Source organism: Meles meles, chromosome 12 (genome assembly GCF_922984935.1).
Source record: "Meles meles chromosome 12, mMelMel3.1 paternal haplotype, whole genome shotgun sequence".
Classification (NCBI taxonomy): Eukaryota; Metazoa; Chordata; class Mammalia; order Carnivora; family Mustelidae; genus Meles; species Meles meles.
In genome coordinates, this window is record NC_060077.1 from 75,389,878 (window position 1) to 75,414,542 (window position 24,665).

General features: G+C 39.1%; 1 protein-coding gene across 2 annotated transcripts in view; it reads right to left on the reverse strand.

Annotated features, from left to right (window-relative positions):
- Window positions 1-21,824, reverse strand: part of MBD2 (methyl-CpG binding domain protein 2) — a 70,031-nt gene extending 48,207 nt beyond the window's left edge. For both annotated transcript variants that reach the window (XM_046024758.1, XM_046024757.1), the window contains exons 1-2: window positions 21,183-21,824; window positions 7,449-7,608 (exon numbers count right to left, since the gene is read on the reverse strand). In XM_046024758.1, the coding sequence (XP_045880714.1) occupies window positions 7,449-7,608; window positions 21,183-21,721 (699 nt within the window). In that variant the 5' untranslated portion in view covers window positions 21,722-21,824. The remainder of the gene's footprint in view (window positions 1-7,448; window positions 7,609-21,182) is intronic.
- Between the last annotated feature and the right edge of the window lie 2,841 nt (window positions 21,825-24,665).

A 24,665-nucleotide genomic window follows, 5' to 3' on the forward strand; every position in this document is an offset into this window, starting at 1 on the left:
ATGTGGATAATTCACCCAACACCCTGAGTCCTTTGATCTCTTCCTCTGCGCACCCTCACTCAACTAAAATTACAGCCACAGGGTTGTCAATACTAGTAACGACACCATCTCCAGTATCTCAATCAAGCATCCAACTCTCCAATTCCTACTTCCTATCACTGCAGCTCACTTCCTCAGAACCGCCCTCTGCATTTCTTTCACCCCAGCAATATCTCCTATCCATTGACTGCCCTATTTTCTCCCTCGGCCTTAACTACTTTCACATTCCACCCTACCCAGCACAGGTTCTATGGTCCACCATCATCATACTGCAAATGTACCTAACTTTCTTGACCTCTGCCGTTTCTCCACTTGTGCTACAGACCCCATTCTTCTTAAACTTTTCGAAGTCCTTTAAGTTGGGAGTTTAACCAAATGAGCATTTCTTTATCTACCATCTGGTGATTCTCTTCTCTATCCAAACAAAATTTACTGAAAGATTTGCCCATGCTAATTTTCTCTCTCACTCATTTTAAACCCTCTAAAATCTGGCTTCTGTTGCCACTGAAAACCAAGGTTATTAATTAGGTTCATGCTGCCAAATTCAATGGAAGTTTCTCAGTCTTCCTCCACTCAACCCTTCAACAGCATCAATGTAACTGACCACTCTTCTTTTTGAAGCTTTCTCCTCTCCCATGTCTCTATCTTACTAGACATTCTTTCTCAACCCACTTTGCTGATTCCTTCTACTCTAACCAAGTTCTAATTATTGGATTTTCTCAGAGGTTGGTTTGGGATCCTTAAGTCTGGGTAATCTCCTTTAGTCCCATCACTCAGAATACTACCTATGTGCCAACGACCTTCCAGCTGAGCCCTCTCCATCAGCATACCAACTGCACACATGACACTTCCATTTGGACGTTTAATAAGCAACTCAAACTATGCATGTTTAAAATGTGTTTTATCCATCCATATAAATTCTCCTAAGGTGACCTCAGTGAATGGTAACCCAATCTTCCCACTCATCTAAAAACCTAAGGTCTCACACTTGAGTCTTTTCTTTCTCTTCTTCCTCACCCAATCATTAGCAAATCCTGTAAATTCTATATTCAAAACATATCTAGAAACTGCTTCTTCCCACCATCACATGTCCAGGCTATCATCATTTATCAGCAGACTACTGTAATAGCTACTTGCTGCTCACTTCCACTTTGTCTATTACATTTCAAATTAACAGAAACTGAACAGTGGCCCATACTTAAGGGAGATGCCAATAATCCCTTATAAGGAATTCAAGGCCTACAAAGGCTAATTTTTCACCTGTGATCTGCTCACTCCCTCTTTTCACCCCCAACTATATCCACTAGAGAGATACCAGAAGACACTCCATTCAACAAATGCTTAATACACTGATGAAGAGGACACCAGCAACTTCGCAAAGATTTTAGTTACTTTCTCTAAAGGTCAGGACTGTTGGTAGAAGGAATGAGGTCACTGTTTCCAGTGTGGATGGAAAGATTCTAGGAAGAATCCAAGAGGCAGTTCTTACCACACAGTGTACTCTATCAGGGGCTGGTAATTAGAACTGACCCTACCACAGAGTTCATTAGTACTAGTTAATTGACCATGGGGTCCCAAGGATACAAATAAGTCAGCTCCCTAAGGTACTACTGGAATAACTGAAAAAATCCCTTATCTGTTCAACAAAGGCCTAATTTGAGATACAAGTGAGTTGGTGCCTCATATCTTTTGCCAAGGCCTTGCTTCCTCTCCTGCTTCTAAAACAGTCATTATTAACTTCCTTAGTTCTATTTTCCTTTGAGAATTTGATAAAGATAAAACTCTCTCCTCAGAAAACTCTCTCCTAACAGAAAATACTGCACTCAGTTCAAAGGTTCCTGGAGGGCCTCCTGAAGAATGTTCTCTCTGGTTGGACACCTGCCTGTCTTCTCTATTTGCCTCTTTCATACACTGAAGGAAAAAATAATAATGTTCCTTAGTCACACATTCTAAATATTGTCCTCTCTCCTTCACCTCTCATTCAAGCTCTGTAAGAGTAGTCTAACCATTTTTATGGGGAGAGGGGTAAAAATGCACATATATGCCCATGTTTTTAAATGTATAGAAGCTCTGGAAGGCCATACAAAAAAAACAAACAAACAAACAAACAAACAAAAAAAAACGATTAATAACAGTTTCGTCTCGGGAAGAAGACCACACATGAAAGGCTGGAGAGGGAGACTTTTTTTACTGACTATTCTTTCACCTTGTGTACAAATTACCTAATCAAATAATAATAAATCTAAATTTTAAAACTTTTAAATAAGCAGGCTACATTTTGCTTCTAATTTCTCATTTCCCAGAAACTTTCTAGCATTTTAAGAAAGACTTCTTAAGACCAGGCCCCTCAAAACTGGTTATGAAAGGCTATCAGATGCCTTCTAATTTGGAAACCAATGGTTACTACAAAGTCTTTATCCCCCTTGACCTCACCATGTCATTTAACAAAAATTTTCTTTCCTAGGCTTTTAGAACACCAAATTTTCTTGATTCTCCTACTACCTTTCTGGAAGTTCCTTCTTACTCTCCACAAAATTAATTTATTCATTTATTCACTACTAACAGTGTGACAAGATACTTTTCTCTTATTTGCACCTTTGTTAAGCAATTCTAACAAGCTACGACAATCTACAAAGACAGTTCTCAAAGTGTGACCTCAGAGTTCCTGGGCAGGCACCTAACCCGTCAGGACTCCAAGAAATAAAAGTTTTAACCCATCTTCTTCACCCCATCTCCAGACTTGCTCTTCCTCCCCTATTCTTTATCGATCTTCACCCCCAAGTGACTCAAGCCAAAACTGCAGCAGGTATGAAAAGTTCTCTCCACAATCATCAGTACTTATACCTAATTTCTCTTGACTGAATCTCTTACCTTTCCAGACTTCCTGCTATAGCATTAGTTGCCATCACTCTTCTAGACTACAACAGCCCACTATCCCTACTTCCAGTTTCATCTTTTCCCAGATCCATTCTCCACACTGCACCCGTTCCATATCCAATACCCAATCTGATTCCCACCATCACTAGCTGTTCACTTAGTTTCTCAAACTACAGATACTGCCCCCAAGATATATTAGCTCACTACAAGAATTTTTATTATTTTGTTGAGAATAATTAAAATAAGTACATTCTACATCACTTGGTTACATACCCAGGACACAGCCATATAGAACCCAAGACAAAGTATTTATAAAATCACAATAGACTACTACCATAAACCAAAGTAATTTATGAGAAATCAGTAATGGCAGACTTATACAACTAATTCCGTATAAGACAACGTGATGCTCTTTATTTCCCAATGTATCAAATCTGTGTGAAGAGAGAATGTGATGAAAGAACTGAGTCTTTCCAAGGTCTTAGTAGCACTGACAAGCCAATCTAAAAAAATAACTTGTTGCATACCAATATATATTGTAAGCATTTTATAAAATATACATATGTCACATTAACGTTAGGGAACCTGGACAGTATTCGTTTTGTAGCTTTAATTTATACACATTTCAGTGCTGTTAAGAACTAGAAACGTAAGAATTTCATTTTAATGTTTACACATCTGAAACACTGAAACAAAAGGAACTGCTAACAACAAAACCAAACTACTGGATTTCCCAAAACATATTTTGCACCCGGAATCACTCTATTCTTTTTTTAAATCCAATTCTAGTCTTTCCAATTACATTTTTAAGGAAACTTACCCTTTTAAGAAATTAGCTTCCTTTTTTAAATTGAGGGTCATATCTCTGAAACCTTAAAACATCCCTCTTTAAAAGATCAAAGCCTGGATAAATGCCTAAATATTTAGCTTTCTAAGCAAAGGTTTTGTTGTCTTATTTACATATGGAGAGGCACAGCTCTCAATATTGTCCAGTACAGTAGCCACCAGAAATATGTGGCTATTTAAACTTAAATAAAACTAAAAATTAGTTATTCAGTCTCACTAGCCACATTCCCACTACTCACTAGCCAGCCACACATGGCTGGTGCCTACATTTCCATCACCATGTAACTATAACTTCTTCCTGGGAGTAAGATTTGGAGAAAGCTGCTCATCACTTCAAACTCCATATTGAGGACTTCCAAATCTTTGTCTAGTCTTTTTCCATTAACCTAATGGAATAGCTCCAACAACCTAACTGATAGATACACTTTATCCACTAGAAAGACGGAGGTGGCAACTGGAAATAACTATGGTAGTGGCGAATCAGTAAGGCACAATATGATCAAGAATGGAACAGATTTTCAGAGTAAGGTTAAGACTGAGACTTAGACAAGAAGGAATAGGTACTGCAGAAACAGTAAATATTAATCAAAAGATAATGCCCATTCCACTATACCCTTTCATCCTAAAATAACTGCCACTTTGCAAAGATCTTCAAAAGATATTTTCTCTACCATACCTGAAGTATTATGCATCCAGTAAACTTACTTTTGATATGGAACATATGCTAAGATCTCAGTTTATAATCAGTCATTATAAACTACAATTTAAACTATTTCGAAGTTTATTTTAATAACATCTCAAATTCTTTCAAGGGTTTTTTTGTTTAAGTTTTATTTATTTATTTGTCAGAGAGAGAGAGAGCACAAGCAGGGCAGTGGCAAACAGAGGCAGAGGGAGAAGCAGGCTTCCCGCTGAGCTGGGAGCCCTCTGGGGACTTGATCCCAGGACCCTGGGATCATGACCTGAGCTGAAGACAGTCGCTTAACCAATGGAGCCACCCAGGCATCCCTCTTTCAAGGGTTTTTAAAAACCTCAAAAACAACATAATTATGCACTTTAGCCAAGTTTATAATATATACCAAAACTAGCTAACACTCCCATTTACCGATTTATATCTCCCAGTGTTCTTCATACTGTATTATTTTTAAAAAAGATATAATACAGAATTAGCCACAAAAATATTTTCTGCTTTTTTAGAGATAGTCAATATTGGCATTACTCCAAAAGACAGCTTATTTTTAAAACTTCAAAACTCCATTTTTGTGACTGCTTAATTAAGATAAAATCAGGTGCAAAAATAAGACTATGCCCCCCCCCAAATTCAGACAGAAACTTCAGAAAACAATGACAATGAAAGGCACTTTCAAAATAATGTATGGTATATTAATTTATTCAATATTTATGACCACTATAAACTTCTGGAATGAGGTGGATATTAACTCAAATAAACATGAAGCAAACATTTTACTAAGTACCTACCAAGTGCTAGGCTTTGGACTACCTATACAAAAAAAAAAAAAAAGAAAAGAAAAGAAAGACAGTCCTTGCCCTCATGGAGCTCACAGTCTAGTCGAAGCAGACAAACAATCACAAATACAATGACAAAGCACCAGGGAGGTATTATGGGAGAAGGGACTGGTTCTGCCTGGAGAATGCAGGGGCAGGCTTCACAGAGGTGGAGACAATGGAGCTGGGCCTTGGATGAGGAGGAGTTCACCAGATGGAGGGGAAGGGGGGAAGCGCATTCCAAGCAGAGGAAACAGCACATGAGCAAGCAGAATCTTGAAAGCACACGCCATGGTGCAGGACGGTGAGCGGTCCAGCGCAGCTAGAGCGTAAAGGTGCACACAAACTAAAGAGACGAATTAGTTTTGGGTTTTTAGAGAATCGTAACTATCAAGAACACATCTTCATATACTTAGTGTAGTTTAACTGTGATTCTGAAAACAATAGGGCGGCTTGAAAGCATCCCATTCATTTCATAAATATCTGACCTCTTTTGATAGGTACCCAGCATTGTGGTTAGTTTTTTTTTTTAAAGGCAGTTTTAGAAAACTAAATCTTAATTTTGCTCTATATATTTAAGGAGAAAAATCAACCTAAAATAAGGGTTTTCTTAAGCTGAATCACAGAGCTATACACACTACAGTTTATCACTTTCTTTTATGCTTCCTCTACCACCACCATCTTTTACTCTTAACACCTTCATAGCTATCAACCCAAAGTAACCCCCACAGTTAAGCAACAGAGAAAGCAATTTCAGCCTTCCCTTCCCATTCCGCCTAGAAACAAGGTACCTGACAATGTCCCTACGGTAAATCGATGCATGGTAACCAATGCAACAGATGAAGAAACAATGTACTGGGTCTCCCATACCAATTTTTGGATATTAGACTATTATTAACAAACTATTAAGCTGAATTCTGAATAAAGAGGGACATAAAGCAGAGACCTGTATCATCTTCAGGAAGAGTAAAAAGATACAGAGGAATAAATCTTGGGTCAAAAAATTTCCATGTACACTGGCCACCAAGCAATGTTCACCAAGGAAGCTTGGTGCTTAGGAAGGTACAGTGGAGAAAGGAGAGGAACGCACATGGGTCAAATACTTTATTAGATGTTTTCATATAAATTTCTATTTACTCCTTGCAATAATGCAAAGGGAAAGAGTTCATTACTTTAGTTTTACAAATGAGAGATCTGAGGCCATCAGAGGTTAAAAAGAGTTACCCATGACTGCCTGAGCTAATAAGTGACAGAGCCAGTACATCAAACCACGCCTGCCTGGTTCCAGAGCCCATCCCATCCTACACACTGCCTCCGGGCTCCTAAAATGAACACAGTACTCCCAAGCAGCATGAGAGGTTGTATCAAGGTTATGCACACCCTGGAAAGAAAAGCCCTTACTTTTCCCTCCACTATTTTCACATAGTCTGTGAAATGACAGTGGTGGAAATACACACAGATCTCTGAAATTTGGAGGAAGAAAAATTGAATCAAAATGGGTATATAAGATTAGCTGCCCTGGGGGGGGGGGGGGGCCTTTCTTGGTAAAGATATTGGGTGCTCTGATACAATTAAATTAGCAAAATAATCCAAATACTACTGTTTAAATTCTTATAAAATAAACCATCAACTAAGCAGCTCAATAAAATTTAGAGCTAATGGAAAAATCTCCAATCACAATATTAGGATGTGAATATTACTGCTAGAAGTCATTAACCTCAGCATCATAAAAAGTCAAAATAAAAATTGCCCTTTCTCAAATCCTAATTCTGAAAACTGATAGGTAAGCATAAACTATGTGGTAAGCATACTTGCCACATTAAAATTTGCCTCTTTGGGAAATAGGAAATATTTTTTAAGAAAAAAAAGAGAGAGTCAATTAACATCAACACAGAAATCTTTTGTAAACAGTCCCAGTGGGCCAAAAATGTTATGTTGGCCTAGACAGACACTGAAATACTATTTTCAACTATGCACAATTTACTTACGTAAAGTATTGTAAACTACCAGGAAATTAATCAGATCTGTAAGTCCAAATACTTTGGACTTTGGGGGGGAGTGGAGGGGGGAGAGATTGGGAGGTTCAGGCAGCCAAAATTCTAGTGACATAATTACAGTGTAAGATACTTTGTGGCGAGCTTCTGAAATAGCAACCATATGCTCTAAGTAAATTCACCAACCTTATTTTGATTGAGAGGATCATTCCGCAGTCTCTGTTTGTTCTTCTGTAATTTACTAGGCATCATCTTTCCAGTTCTGAAGTCAAAACTGCTGAGGTCAACAGTATTTCCCAGGTACCTTGCCAACTGAGGTTTGCTTCTGAACTTCTTACCACTCGGACTAGAAGAAAGAGAACATTCATTGTACAAAAAATTACAATGTTTCCCCTAGATCTGTACATAAACCTTTGTTCACTCTTTCTTCCTATCCTGATTGTTACACCAGAATTTTACATGTTTTACATCTTTGTTCCTCAAAAAAATGGCAAAGTTTTAAAGGAATTTCATAACTTCCCTGTAAGAAGACATAATGTATCACAGAATATTACACTCCCCTAGGTACACCAACGGAGTACGTAACAGATGTTACTGCAGATTAGCGCACCGATCACTCAGCAGCCACGGACAGAATCCCTGTACAAACTGCACGCACAGCACAATACGCACACTGCAAATGTCTTCAATATTACAAACTTATTTCTAAACTGACTTCTGAAGTGCTTTTTCTTTTTTTGTAAGTATTACATACACACAATGTTAGCAGTGATCAGAACTTCAGAAAAAACTCTTCTGAAGTCAACAATTCTTATTAAAAACACACACATAAAAATACTTGGAACCCATATATTCTTTGGACTAACAATCTGAAATCACATTTACAAAAGAAAAAATATTGAATTCTGACAATATTTAAATGGTCCCTAATGTAACGACTCAAAGCAGAAAACTAAGGCAAACATCTGCAAATGTGTTTGTACATTGCTGACATGAGTTTTATTAGCCAAACTCCTACGTGAGAAGCTTATCAGGATAACTTACTTATCATAAGAAATATTGTCAAAGCCAAAAAATTATAAAAGTGCCTGAATTATACAGAAAACTAGCCTTTCCTAAAATTTTTTTTTGCTATATAGCATTCATCTTTAAGAAAAATTTTATAGGAAGAATGCCCCATCTCATCTAATTAATTTTCGGGGCCAAATTTGCTAAAATCAACTGTTAATGTCAGCATAGATATGTTACCAGAAGAAAACTGTAAGAATTCTAAAATATTTCTCCAAAAGCCAACATGTCCTATTTAGAACTTAACCTTGTACAAACTGACCACAATAAATGAAAAATGACTGAAGAGGAAGACAACAGAGTGTTTTGGCCGGGAAACCAAACAATAAAAAACTGCCCTGGAAGAGCAAAACTTCTCTTCGGGTCAAATCCAAACCAACACACTGCACTTTGTCACAAACTTATGGTATTCTGCCACCAATGACGTCAAGACAAAAAATGATCATCACAGGATTTTTTTCCCCACAATCACATAATGTAAGTATTCCTGAAACACAATTCAAGTTCTAAAATGCAACCTACAGAAGGAGGTCACAACCGACATTCTCAATCAGATATCACTCTGATGAGACACCTCATTGGTGCAATAAAAGCTGAGCTTAAGAGTGGACTTAGTTTCGAGAGACTAGTGTTCCATTAGATGAAAATACTAAGGTAGCAACTTCTCCCAAAAAGATAAGCACTATTATTTTTAAGCATCTGGCTTAGAGACAACTAGAAAGTCATTCTTTTTTTTTTTTTAAGATTTTTTTATTTATTTAATTGACAGAGAGAGATCACAAGCAGAGGCAGGCAGAGAGAGAGGGAAGCAGACTCGCCGCTGAGCAGAGAGCCCGATGTGGGACTCGATCCCAGGACTCCGAGATCATGACCTGAGCCGAAGGCAGCAGCTTAACCCACTGAGCCACCCAGGCGCCCCGAAAGTCATTCTTTAAGAAATCAATTGACTAATTTCTCCAGTAAGCCCTGCAATGAGTCATTCCTTATGAACAGCTGGAATACCAGTTACCTACTGCAGCTGAAAGCATACTAGAGCCTCACTACAACATTCCTCCACAGAACAAAGCTCATTAGAGATCAGTTTTAAACACTCCTCCCCAAATTAAGAAAATCTAAATACTTAAGAACTCAGTTAAAAGTCCATACTCATGAAATGTAATTGCCTAGTTTATGATCTAGATTAGCAGTTTAATATGGCTTAAACTGTTCCTATGTTTATTAATTTTAAAAACCAAATGGAAACTGAAAGGTCTAAGACATTCCACTGATAACTAAATTAGCAATGAAGTAAGAAAGTGGAAATCAAGTTTTAACAGTCAACATACCCCAAAAAAGGTGGAATATCAACTGGTAACCAGTCTGGTATTCATACCAAATTCACTGTCCCCCGTCATAAGATGGAATTCTATGAAGCATCCATACTGGATAGCTACAAGTACTCGTCATACACACAGTGGTACAAGCCATTTTCTTCTCTGTAACTGCTATAGTTTGTCTTTGGTGCTTTAAGAAAAGTCAACCTAGAGGTGCCTGGGTGGCTCAGCTAGTTAAGCAGCTGACTTCAACTTGGGTCATGGTCCCAGAGTCCGGGGATTGAGCTCTGTCTACATCGGGCTCTCTGCTCAGCAAGGAATCTGCTTCTCCCTCTGCTGTGCTCTCTCCCTTTCAAATAAATAAAATCTTTAAAAAAAAAGAAAAGAAAAGAAATGGAACAGCAACCTGCCTGCCCCAGGAGATTTTTAAACAAGGGACCTTCCTCCGTATAGGATGAAGACAAGCATACAGAAAGACAAGGCCCAAGGGAATGGTTAAATAAGAATTCTGCCCATCAGATATAACATATGTGCACAGCACCAAAACAAACCTGGCAGTGGCAGATGAAATAATGTTAGATTAACAAAAAGACTGCCTGTCACTTAAGCTCTGGTCTTAACCCAGACTAAGTTATCAGTCTGTCCTCTAAGATGGCTGCGGTAAATTGCAGTCCCCCACACACCAGAACTTAACGTGACTAAGCTTTTATTCTAAAAGCAGCAAACTACAACCTAGGAAAATTACTTTTTTAAAAAAAATTCTAGAAGACTAATGAAGGATATTAGTCATTTTCAGTTTCTAACCAAAGTGATTACCTGTAATCCCAGTAATGAAATACTAATATTTCACTTTCAACCACAAAAAAAAATTCCCTACCAACTGCCCCCAGATACGCCAGTCCTGAACCGACTTGTGATTTCACCTTTAACTTCTCCTACCCTTCAAATACCCTAAAGTAATGATTAAATTAAAAGACATGAACTTTTTTTCATGTAAGAACATTTCATCATTTGAACTGTGTCTTTGCTTTCATTTTTTTTTTAAGATTTTATTTATTTGACAGAGATCACAAGAAGGCAGAGAGGCAGGCAGGGGGGGGGGGTGTGGGGGGGGCGGCGGGACGGGGAGCAGGCTCCCTGCCGAGCAGAAAGCCCGGGCTTGATCCCAGGACCCCGGGATCACAACCTGAGCCGAAGACAGAGGCTTTTTTTTTTTTTTTTTTTAAGATTTTATTTATTTACTTGACAGAAAGAGATCACAAGTAGGCAGAGAGGCAGGCAGAGAGAGAGAGGGAAGCAGGCCCCCTGCTGAGCAGAGAGCCTGATGCAGGACTCGATCCCAGGACCCTGAGATCATGACCTGAGCCGAAGGCAGCGGCTTAACCCACTGAGCCACCCAGGCACCCCTGCTTTCATTTTGATTAAACTGTTTAAAGCACTTTTTTTTTTTTTAAAGATTTTATTTATTTTACAGACAGAGATCACAAGCAGGCACAGAGGCAGGCAGAGAGAGATTGGGGGGGTAGGCTCCCTGCTGAGCAGAGAGCCCGATGTAGGGCTTGATCCCAAGACCCTGGGATCATGACCTGAGCCGAAGGCAGAGGCTTTAACCCACTGAGCCTCCCAGGCGCCCCTAAACTGTTTAAAGCACTTCTTAAGCCTAACTCCATCCTTAGAGGTTTCTAACTACAGATTATCAAAGAGAAAGAAATTTGGTATCTGACTTTCAACTTAAAAAAAAAAAAACTTAACTGAGATACAGAAACTACTTAAATTGTGGTCATCTTAATTTAGTAATATTCTCATTTTATCACTCTATAAATTCATGGCAATCATCATTCCCTGAGCTAGCAACTGTCACATGCCTTGCCAGTTTCCATATAAAAACTAATTCTTCTGAAAACCTGTTGCTTGCCGTGCAACTGCGCTCTGAAAACACTCCCCTAACACAGCAGAACCTCTTTTCTCATGTTACTTGGGTAACACGGATCATCATGACGTTTAGTCAAACATTATGAGGAGACCAGACTCTGAGCAAACACAAATATATCTTTAAGCCAGTTTCTAACAGGATGAACTGCAGGGATGGCAATAATCAGAGTGCAATACGGTGAAACCGGCCTATGAGTGTCAAGGAGCACTGCGGACAGCAGATGGTGGCTATGCGGCCGGAGGTCGTGTTCCGAAGTGCATCACTTGCCAACAGTATTTTGTGAGGAATAATAAAAACCTCCACACTAAAAATTCTCTAAACTACAGCACTGGAAACGTTTTGAGAATAAAGAAACACCTAACTTTCTTTTGTTTTCTACTTTTTTTCTTAAGATTTTATTTATTTATTTGACAGAGAGATCACAAGTAAGCAGAGAGGCAGGCAGAGAGAGAGAGAGAGAGAGGGAAGAAGGCTCCCCGCTGAGCAGAGAACCTGATGCTGGGCTTGATCCCAGGACCCTGGGATCATGACCTGAGCTGAAGGCAGAGGCTAACCCACTGAGCCACCCAGGCGCCCCTATTTTCTACCTTCTTCAAATATTAAAGCTTACTTGTTAGCTACAGAATACGTATTAAAAGAAAAAGATTTCTCTGACTTTATATGACAAGTGTCTCCACAAGTCAAGTTTTGGCTGGGACTAAGATCTGAAATTAAAATTAACTTTTTGTACGTCAGTACAAAAACATATAATCAGAAAACTGCCAAATCAATTAATTTAAATAATACATGCCATTGCCTCAAAACTGAATGCCATAAACACAAAGAAATCTACCTACAAGTCATCCCCTGTCTCTAACTCTTTTCCTCCCAATCCTTACATGCAGGCCTGTCCTAAAGTGACCCATCCTCAGCCCTCCTCCGCAGATTTTATCTCCGCTTGCCTTATTCATATTCTCCCATATCCTGTCAGTTACTAAATCCAGTTCCTTCATTTTCACCTTTGAATCCATCCTTCCTTTCCTTTGTTGTTGCCTAATCAAGTCTTTATCACCTTGGGTCTAAATCACCAGGACAAGATAAGTGACTGTATTTGCTTGTCTCTGCATTCTCAACTATCCAAAGGACTCTTCCTAAAACACCACTCTGACCAGAGTTCCAATTTAAAAGCCTTCAATGACTTTAACCCATTAGCAAATGGAAGCCAAACATCTTAGCCCTGCGTGTAAGAGTCTTTTTCCTCTACCTCCTCAGAACCTTTAAAACCTACTTTCCACTCTTCTGAACCCAGTGACCTTTGCTCCAACTATATTGGTTTATTTATTCTGAACAGGCTGAATGGTTTCCCTCTTCAGTCCTTTGCTGAATATCTTTTACCTTTTACCTAATCTATAATGCATGACTCCAACCCTGATCCCCAAGAGCCCAGAAATACCAATTCACACTATACTTCTTCCATAAAACTTTCCCAGAATGAAGTAGCGGAATGTCAACAATTGCCACCAGTAACAGGTAAATAATCACGAACTGCTTATTGGCATCTCTTGTATTCTAGTATTGAAATACTGAATTCTGCATGGTTATAAAACTTCTACAAGTTTAAGTTTTATCTTCACAAAGAGCATACTGAAGTAGTCATTTATGAATGAAATTATCTGATGTCAGATTGGTTTCAAAATAATGAAGACTGAGTCGGGGTAGTGGAATGGGATATGGAAGAAATAAGATTAACAATCGCTGAACTGGATACTTGATAATTTCTTATATGATTTTCTCTACTTTTATATATCCATTTGAAAATTTCTATACTGAAATGTTTAGAATATAAACACTAAAATATACAAAATGAATATATTCCCTGAAAAGTGAAAAGTAGTTTTTTGTTGTTGTTGTTGTTGTTGTTGTTTTTTAAATATAGAGTTTGGGCAAAATGGAGCATTAAAGAATTTCCTTAGCAGTTGGGACTGGAGTAGAGAATTATTTTTAAAGCACTATTAAGGAAAAAAATTATATACAATTTGACTGCTGGTAAAATGTGACAGCATTCCACCTTTTTCCTTAGCATATATGTTTAAGGAATCACCAACACAAATGGTATAAAAGACCTTAAATATAATCCAAATTATGTGTCAATCATTCTCATTCCATAAACTAGCATTTATGGAACAAATATTACATGTAAACAGTATATTACTTATAGCAAATTCTATTACCTCTTTTATCATAGTTGAGAAAAAAATGAAAGCCAGGGTGATCCACTAAAAAATAAAAAATGACTAAATGTAGAATTATACCTAATCTCAGCCCACTGCCTTAAAGTACTCACTTTTTGAGAAAGGAAAAAGGAAAAACACTGGTTATTCTGGACACTTGTGGAAATGTCAGAAATTAAAAACATCTGGGAGTTATTTCAAACTATAATGGGGAAAAGGGGGTTGAATATTGATGAAACAAGCTTGGCCAGGAGTTGATAACTGTTAAAACTGATTGATGAGCTCATGGGAGATACTTGTCTAACTACTTCTGCTTTTGCAGGTATTTGAATTTTTCCACAATAAAAAATAGTCAGGTAAGTATACCCAAAAAGACTATATTTTGAAAAAAGAGCTAGGGGCCTCTGGAAAAGGCCTTAAAGACATGCATACATGTTAGAAATTATTTTAAGGACACTCATCCTTGATCTTACATATGGATTCTTCCAGTATAAAAAGAACAATAAAAGAGCATAAACACATATACGCACAGAATGGAAGGCAATATGTCAAAATATTAACAAAGTATTACCACCTTTGCAAATGACCAGCTTCTATCCCATTAATTAAAATTATGAAAAATTAAATTTTGAGTTTGAGTATATTATTGAGATTATTGAGATAATTGAGTATTATCTCACAAATGATACTTTTTAAAAGCAATTTGAAAAAAATCATCAATTTGTTTGAGATTATTTTTAGAATATATGTCGGTTCCTTTTGAGCTATGTATTTCCTCTCTCACAGGTATTGTGGGGGTTCTGGCAGGTGAGACTTTGCATGTCAGCTTTTAAAAATCAAATGTAGGACAGATGGCAGTGTTGCACCCTAACAAAATTTCCTCTAGCACAACACCAACAGCTGTGATGGTACAGCGGAGAAAGAATTACCAGAGCACAGTTTTCCCCATAGCTGTTTATCTTTTATTTCCAGATCCAGGGTTCAATCAGGCAATATCAAGAAGAAAAAACTAAAAGTGCTCCTGGGTGGCTCAGTCAGTACCTGACTGAAGTACCTGCCTTCAGTTCGAGTCGTGATCCCAAGGTCCCTGGATCAAGCCCATTGTCCAGCTCCCTGCTTAGCGGGGAGTTTGCTTCTCCCTCTGCCCCTCCCCCCACTTGTGTGCACGCTTGCTCTTTTTTTCTCTATCAAATAAATAAAGCTTTTTAAAAAAAAAAAAAAAGGAAGAAAAAAGATTAGAAGCAAGTCAAACTTGCAATTATGCAGTAAGCACTTAGTAATAAACATTACACTTAGTTCCCCCTCCAACTAAAGAGATTTTTTTTTTTAATTGGTCTGTAGGGCACATTTCAATTCTACCTCAACTCTGAAAGAAGCACAGGAGCTTTTTGCAGGAAACATATAAAACTATCTCATAAGCTACATTTAACCCTCAAGCTACAATGTGATTTCTTCTAATTTAAGTTAAAACTTTTTTTTTTTTTAATAAGGTGATCTTTTTTTTTTTAGCTCTCCTCAATTTCTTTTTTTTTTTTATTTTATTTATTTGACAGAGAGAAATCACAACTAGGCAGAGAGGCAGGCAGAGAGAGAGGAGGAAGCAGGCTCCCTGCTGAGCAGAGAGCCCGATGCGGGGCTCGATCCCAGAACCCTGGGATCATGACCTGAGCAGAAGGCAGAGGCTTTAACCCACTGAGCCACCCAGGCGCCCCTAAGTGAAAACTTTTAAAAATGAAGATGACCTATAGCTTGCTCCTTAGGGAACATACTGCCTATATGAATATCTGAGAAATAATAGGGTCAATCCTAAGTTAAATATATATGGAGAGCAAGTAAGAGAAAAGGTGGGAAACATTTCTGAACAAAATGACCGCTTCTATTATCCAGAATAAAACTGCTTTAAATTATGTTAATTTACAATTTTTTCCTTTTTTTTTTTTTCTTCTCCAATATTACACAGAGCTGGAAGATCATCTTTTGGTATAACAGCTTCAGTACCAAAGAGGATTTAAAATTTACCCTTTGTCAACTTAAGGTACAAATATAATAGTAACTAGCTGCATGGTTTTAGTAGCTTGCCAAGCTCAATAATGTAAATTAGGCATAAAATGTTGCAATATTTGAGAATTACACATAGGGATCTCTACGGGAGGCAGGAGAACAGTGTGGTTAAAAGTTCTGGGGTTAAATCCCCTGCATCAGGAATCTAACTCTGCCCTTACCAACAGTACAACCTCAAGCATATTACTTAACTTCCCTGTCCTAAGTCCCCATCAGTAAAATGGAGAATTGTACCTATAGATAACAGTGTTTTAAGAACCCAGTAAGATAATATATGTAAAGTATTTTTTAAAAAAAATAATACTAATGTCTGCCAAAACTATGAGAGTTGTGACACAAAACTCACAAAGAAATAAGGCACATAAGATCCTATGCTAAAAAAAAAACTTAGACTCAATGAAATTCAAATGTTGATTTCTCACTTGTATCTTTGCACTACGAGCAATTTACTTATCCTTGTACCTGTATCTCTAAAATGCTTTCTGGCCTTCCATAATATCCTCAATATTAATGATGAAAATAAGGAACTAGAAAATGTTTGGACTTCCTATCTCAACCAATTTCACTCCAGCACACCACCAGAAAATATAAAGCAATGGCTAACAGGTCATTTAAGACTTGTTTCACAAATTTTTAAGAGTCATGTCAATTCGTAAACACTTATTTAGCATCTATGTGTTCAGTACTGTACTAGGAGGAAAGACAGCTATGTGAGAGAGCCATAGGTTCTTCGTAAATAGTGCAGTAACAGATGGGACACCAGGCTAAACTATAGTGATGGCCAGAAATCCAATTATTAGGGGAAAAGACAATTTACTGAAAGCCAAAGAGACTTTAATATTTAAGAACTGTGATGATGAGTTTCTTCCCTGGTCCATTCAGCTAGTTTTTCCCAACAAAGAACACAAGGCAGAGGTTTTTGTTGTTGTTGTTGTTGGGTTTTTTTGTTTTTTGGTTTTTTGTTTTGTTTTGTTTTTTGGTGTTTTTTTTTTTAAGATAAAAGGCCAAAAAAAAGAGGGAAAGGCCTGGTTGAACTCTGACATGCTTAGTGACTCAGAATTCATGCCCTCAAAGCAGCATACCAATCTCTGGTAGCAAGTCAGATATACGTATACATTTTTTTTAAACCTACATGTATGTTCAGCCCATACAACTTTAATGAATTATTTTCCTTAATTAGTCATTAAACATATCTGAAGCTTTAAGAGATCTACGTATTTATTTCAGTGACCTGAAATTGAATTCTTGTAACACAATGAGGTACAGGTAAAAAGCATATGCACTTTACAAACTGACAAACCACAGGACCAGGAAGTGTAAGTGACAAGCTCAAGGTTGCACCAAATGCTTTTGTGCAGAGTTAGAAGACCAACTCCTGACCTCTTCATCCCTGTGTGCTGCTGCCTTCCCTAGACTTCCACTTTTATCATTCATTCATGATTTTATAGACCTCGGTTTTACTGCCTCTGAGTCCTCTTCTTTCCAGATCAAAGTGAAATAACTTTAGTCTCTCTTCATGCACCTGTTCCCTATGATAATTTTAATTGTTCTCTGGTTCCCCTGTATCCTTTTTTCAGGGAAGTGATCAGGTACAAATGCATCATAATTTTGACACAAGAAACAAAAATGTTTACTATTGTTTCCAAACTCCAACCACATATTTTATGACAGCAGCTTAACAGTTTGCCATGATTCCCAGATCTTTAACCTAATGATAACTAAAAGTCTAGAAATCAACAAGTTTAGACTTGATAAAAATAGCATGAGTTGGCTCCCATAGGGTCCTCCTATGCAGAGGAAAATAATTTCAAAAAATACCAGTCAGCAACTGCAGGGAACCAAAAACTAGAAATGACAGGAGTCAAGTAGACCAGTTAGAAAATTACTGTTCACATAATGGGTTTATATGATGGCAACAAACTTTCAGAAACTATTACCAATGGATCCAGCACTTTATCTAACCACACCTTTTTTAAAAACATACTTTATATGATAATGTATGAACTGCCACACACTATCAGTAATCCTGACAGGAGGCATAATTATACTGCTTAACTGGCAACTCAAGGCACGCCTTCCTATTAGAACCTGGTAGTCTCAGGAAACAGCCAAAACACAATTTTACCAAAATTTGAGGCTTTCACGATTGAGCTTAATTTCAGACCAATTAATAAGTGTAAGCCACACTCTACGTTAACAGGCGCAGATTTGTTTAAATTAATCTCCCCAGGGGCAGGCTAATTCAAGAGTTAGCATTATTAGAATCTGTGTGAACAAATGGGCGCAGGTGTTCACATTACCGATGGGAGCGTTAACTCTTTTTTTGGGGGGAAGGGGAGCGTTAACTCTTAACCCACCTATCAACAGAGATGCCTGGTGTCTGTGAGCTACTGGTTTTTTTGTTTGTTTTTGTTTTTTAAGATTTTATTTATTTATCTGACAGAGAGAATCAGCGATAGAAGGAACACAAGCAGCGGGAGTGAGAGAGGGATAAGCAGGCTCCCCAAGGAGCAGGGAGCTCAATCCCATGACCCTGGGATCATGACCTTAGCGGAAGACAGAAACTTAACGAATGAGCCACCCAGGCGCCCGGAGCTACTGGTTTTTTGAAGACTGAGGCATATATGGGGATGCTGATATGCAAAGTGTGACAGTTTGGTTGAAAAAGAATGTATTCACCTTCACTATGAGTAGGTGCCCTCCACCATTCATCATGGCAAAAGGAAGTCAAAGTCAGAAAAACTGCTGTACTACAAATACCACATCATGCTACCCTGAGTCGCACTACCTCTGAATGTAACCTCACAGAAGGTTATCAACAGTGAGTGTTACAATCCTGAAAAGTAATTAACATGTTGTAGGTAGTCAGTAATCAATTAGACAACATTCCTTCCAACCCTGAACTAAACATAATGCAGCACAAATCTATTCAAAGTGTCTTTTCATTTTGCATAAGTAAAAAGCAAATCATGCTGCACTAATAAAAACATTTTAATTCTGAAAGTATCACTATACTGGTTTCTCATTTACTGTAAGATGAATTTGTTTGGAAAGTTCTTTGTAAATACCATAAAATGTTTGAGTTTGTATTTAAAAAGTTAACACTGAAAAATTTACAACACATTTAAAAAAATATTAAGTGACCACAAATCAAAATTAGCACTACAGCAAGATGCTTTTTTAAATAACTTTTCCAGCTACTGCAAGGAAAACAACAAAAAACACTTCGCAATAGCCCAAAGTTAGTCTGAACAAATACGTCATCCCAAACCAAACACACTATATCCCAGGAGAAATGCCATAGAGAGTGAAATTCAAAGTCTAAGACGCTCTACTGAGAATAGACTAGACACCTATTCCTCAAGGAGTTCAATCCCAGACACAGAATATTCTTGTAAAATATAATTGGCTACAAGTCAATACATAGTTCACGGAAAGAAAGTAGCATATTATCCACTTAGAAAATAGCATATTATCCGCTTAGAAGGAAAACATAAGTTGTTAAGGAAAGAATGTGCAAAAGTGAGCAATTGTGAATAGCACTAAATGAAACAAGTGAACTTGAGAGGAGTAACAACTGTTCCACAATAACCTTTTCAGTATTACTGAAGTAAATTTAGTATTTAATAATGGAGAAATATAAGATAATCACCTTTGAATGTTTAGAATAAGTTTGCCATTTTATCATTTAAGATTTCAAAACAAGTGATCTCTGATCAAGTGACAAAATAAGTTCTAATGCAACACCACTTTCATTTCTTTTTCTTGAAAAGGTGAAATAAATTTACAGAAACTATTCTTCCATATATTTGAACAACCATCAGGAATATGTTCATATTTATATATTTTCCAGTGGTGATCACATTCTTTTTTTTTTTTTTTTTTTTTAATTTATTTGACAGAGAGAGATCACGAGTAGCAGAGGCAGGCGGGGATGGGGGAGGTTGAGGGCTGGGGGGTGGGGGGAGCAGAGCAAGCTCCCTTCTGAGCAGAGAGCCTGATTTGGGGCTTGATCCCAGGACCCAGAGATCATGACCTGAGCTGAAGGCAGAGGCTTAATCCACTGAGTCACCCAGGTGCACTGGTGATCACATTCTTGTGTGTATAAACACACACACATTTGTATTATTTTTTTTTAACCTTTCAAGTCTATTAAAAAGTACTCTCAATTCATAAACATTGTAGAGTGTATGTATGTGTATTCCCCTCTCCCCCTCAGGGCCAATGTATTAACCTACTTGATGAAGAAAGTAAATCCTTTAAAACATTATTCCAATGGCTAAATGACAGACAATAACGGGCTCCAACACGCAAATGTATTCCCCGAAAAATGATTCAATCGGCCCAAAAAAATGGCCCTCCACACCTCTGAATATAACATGTCTATACTCTCTTCTATAAATAGGATGGTTTATTTTTAAAAGTTAGTAAATTTTTTGATAACAAAATTCCACTGATATCAATAGCCACAGGCATTTTTCTCAGCTTAGTGGATTATCCAATGACATGGACAGCATGACCACAGGATTGCAAGACCACATCAGGGTAAAAACCTGAATCATGCAGACCAAGATTTCTCAAACTGGTGACATTTGGGCCAGGTAATTCTTTGTGTGGGGACAATCATGTGTGTTATAGAATATCTCACAACATCCCTGGCCTCTAACCACTAGATGCCAGGATCATACCCTCCAAAGGTATGAGAACCAAAAATGTCCCCAGACATTGCCAAACATCCCCTGGGGACAAATTTTGGTCTAGGAGTCTAACAACATATTACAGTGTTTCAGTTTTCAAAAGTGAGTAAATTCTGCGACACCAAGACAGTTCCAGGAAACTTCAGGCATTCCAAGTAGCTACTTTATACCAAACTTTTCTGGATCTCACAAAGTAACTGAAACCTTATTACTGCAGATAGCGAATTCTTCCACATGTGCATGATTAAACACTCTTGTGATGATGAATCTGGGAAAGGCTGGGACAGGAGCCAACAGTGACTGGGTTTTATAGTTTCGATGAATTACACCTTCTTTTAACCCTTCTATGGCCTAACCATCCTTGCGGGAGAGTACCCTTTTTCCACCAAACATTTTCCCCAGCACCGTCAACATTAAGACGCCCTCCGGGTTCCCACCATTCAGACACTGTGCCTGCCCTGTCACTGTACTGGGGTCAACTCTCACCCAAGAGCTCAGGGACCTTCAACTACCAGGCCAGCCTGTCTCTGCCACTTCCCTCGGGCCCTGCTCTCATCAAGACATCCCCTGCCCAGGTCAGCTGCTGACCCTTGACCCCGACCTGACCCCGCTGACCCTCCCCGCCCCCAGGGCGGTACCTGAAGTAGTAGACATCGCTCTTGCCGGCACTGAGCCCAGATTTTCGGATCACTTCCTCCTTCTTCCATCCGGGGGGGAGGGCCGGGCAGTCCATCCTCTTCCCGCTCTCCGTGGCCCGGGGTCCCCTGGGCCCCGGCCCCGCGCTCCCCGACGGGAAAGGGACCGGCTCCCGCCGGGGGGCGCCGCCGCCACCGCTGCTGCCGCCGCAGCCGCCGCCGTCGCCGCCAAGGCCGCCGCCGCCACTCGGGGGACGGCCGCGGCCCCGGCCCCGGCCCCGGCCCCGTCCCCGGCCACGGCCCCGGCCCCGGCCACGGCCACAGATGCCGCCGCCCCGGCCCGCCTGCTTCCACCGCCCCCGGCCACGGCCGCCGCCCCGAGCGCCTTCCCTGCGCACGCCGCTCACCGGGGACGGGGCGAGCGCGCTGCCCTGGCCCCCCTGCTCTATGGCGGAGTCGCCGCCAGCGCCGCTGCCGCCCGCCGCGCTCTCCCCCTCCTCCTGCTCCGGGCAGCAGCGGCCTCCCCCCGGGTGCGCGCGCATCCAGCCCCCTCCCCAGCCGGCGCTGCGCTTCTTCCGTAACCGAGCCCTTGGAATCCCGGAGACCCGCCCCGCCCGCAGCGCGGCGCGCGGGGGACGCGCGCAAGCATCATAGAGCGGACGCGCACAGAGCGGCCCTCCCGCTCGGGGCGTGGCCCCGGCCGCCGCCTCCTAGGTCCTCCAAGCGCTCTGGGCGGCCATATTGTCTCCGCCTCCTCGAGGACACGCCCCCGGCCCCACCCGCTCCGTCCCCGGCCGCGCCCTTCCGGCCTCCGGCCCCACCGCCGCGGCGTGCGCAGAGCCCGGAAGGCGGGTCGGGCCCTCGGAGTCATTTGTGGAGGAATGTCAGAAGGACTGCGGTTACTTTATTTCCTGTAGGGTTAACTTCCCTCTCTATATGATTTTACCTACGTTTGCTTCCCAATTAATGCGTAACAGAATATCTCATTTTATAGTCACTAACTCGACAGTTCATTTAAGGAGGTGATAGATAACCCAATACTCCCTTTCCCGCCTCTACCAAAATTTGCCAAGGAGCTCAGATTAAAGAAGTGGGTCAAAGTGTCCCATTAGATGAATATCACTATGCTCCAAAGTCTGGATTCTGGATTTAGATCCTTGGAGTGATTATCGTCCAGAAACTTTGTAAAGCTATAAGGAGAAAAATGGCAACTTGGAACATTCCCCCACTTCTACAGGGGTTTACCCTTAAATTCTTAAAATGACCAGAACCCCTGAATCCACCTAAAATTTATCATATTTTGGAGGATTTTTTCTTAGTTTAGACTTCCTTGTATAAAAGGCATTTGACAATTATCAGTGGCCTTTGGCTCGGTAAATACTCCCTTGTGTTGAAAGACTAACTTAACCCATTATGACAACCCTTTAGGAATCTGGGTGGAATTCATTTGGATCTGCCAACTCATCATTCAGAATTGAGTTTAAAGAACAATGCCAAAGTGATTAAGAAAACTGATTTAAATTCCAGAGAAGCACGTTTTCTATGTGATGCTTAATACTTACAGAAATGTACTATCAAAATTCAAGATGGTATGTGAAGAACTGTTTGGAAGACTGAAAAATGTAATGCACATTTTATCAGATTGATGATAAATTTCAGTTTTTGTACACATAGGACTTGAGTTGAGGGCTGAGTTTATTGTACAGAAAAAATGGATTGGGGCGCCTGGGTGGCTCAGTTGATTAAAGCCTCTGCCTTCTGCTTGGGTCATGGTCTCAGGGTCCTGGGATCAGAGCCCGGTATTGGGTTCCCTGCTCAGCAGGGAGCCTGCTTCCCACCTCTTTCTCTGCCTGCCTCTCTGACTACTTGTGATCTCTCTGTCAAATAAATAAAATCTTAAAAAAAAAAAAAGAAAAAAAGAAAAAAATGATTAATGGAAAATCAAAATTTATTTGACACATTTGCAATATATGCAAACACTAAATCATACACACAAATCTGAACCTGAACTTAACCTTAGATATCTTTTGATGTCTTTGATTTGAGAAACACTAAGTTACAGCTTCCTCCGGGAAGGCATTCTAAAAATGTGTCTAGCAAAGAGTTGGAAATTCAAGTCAAATTCTCAGGAGAGTGGTCAGTTCTGATGTGTTTTTAGAAGTCATCTTGTGAAAGTGGTAATTGAAGTTAACTCTGCAAGCAAATAAGATCTCCGAGGAAGAACATACATGGTTAAAATAGTAGTAATAGTAATTTTAAAATAATAAAAATAAAAAGTGGACCAATAATTAAATCTTAAGGAACACCTACAATCTGGCTCAGGTGAAGGAGTTAAAGTCAGAGAAAAATGAGATCAAAGTCTGGATGACAAACACTCTGTAAAAAGGATTTTGATTTTCACACCTAATTAAACTTAAAGGATGAACAAAGCAAAAATCTTAGTAAATATGGTAGTTGAGACAATTCATGGGAAAAGATATACTTTTGGAAGTTTTTATTATTCCATGCTTTGTCATGGAAAGGCTATATAGATCAAGTGACATAATGGATATAAAAAGCATGTTTAAAGGAATAAATTAGTTTGAGTTCCAAGTAATTACTTTGACTTCTATTACCAGATTCCATTTACTAAATCATAGTTTAATGTTCCTTCAGTTAAGAAAAATCTCAAATAGGTTTTTCAGAAGTTTTCTGGGTCACAATTTGAATTTTTCTGCTGTGATACCATAATGCAAAGTATAAATTTGTTTTGTTTTGTTTTGTTTTGTTATTCTCCCACTAAAAGAAGAAAGAAATCTAATTAAGGAAACATTAAATTCTTACAGAGTCTGGATTGAGATCCTAAAAATATTGAGAAAAGGTGCTAAATACTTAAAAGATCACTTTGTTTCTCTTAAAAATTGGACAAATAATATACCACTTCACAATTACGGAAAAATGCACTTTATATCACTCCTTGACAAACAGGAACGTTGTTTTTCTCAAGCTGTAGAGTTGTGACCAAATTTTTCAGTTTTATCTCTGTTACAGTGCAAAGGGTTTTGCTAGCCTTATTTTATGGCAAAAGTGAAAAACAACAACTAGGGAAAATTATGAAATCTGGTCCATTAAACAAACAATTGAGATTTAACCACCTCTGATCTCTGTTTCCCAGGTGTAAAAGCAGGTGCTGAAACACCAGCTGTCACCTCTGGAAAACTATCCGTTCTTTAAAACTATCCATTCTTTTCTCCTTTATTGTTTACCTGGAAAAACTGAGGTTAAGCCCTTAAAGAAAAAGCAGTTCCCAGGAAAAACACCATACATGTTTGTGTTTTTATTAAGAAAAAGAGAACAAATTCAGTGAATGAAACTAAAAAGGCCTGTTGGAAGGTGGTGTTTGTTTTGAGATCTGTGTATTTTATTGATAAATATATAACCTACATTTAAATGTACGAGTGTAATCAGATGCTCAGTAAAAGACAGATTTAAACAATGAAAAACCTT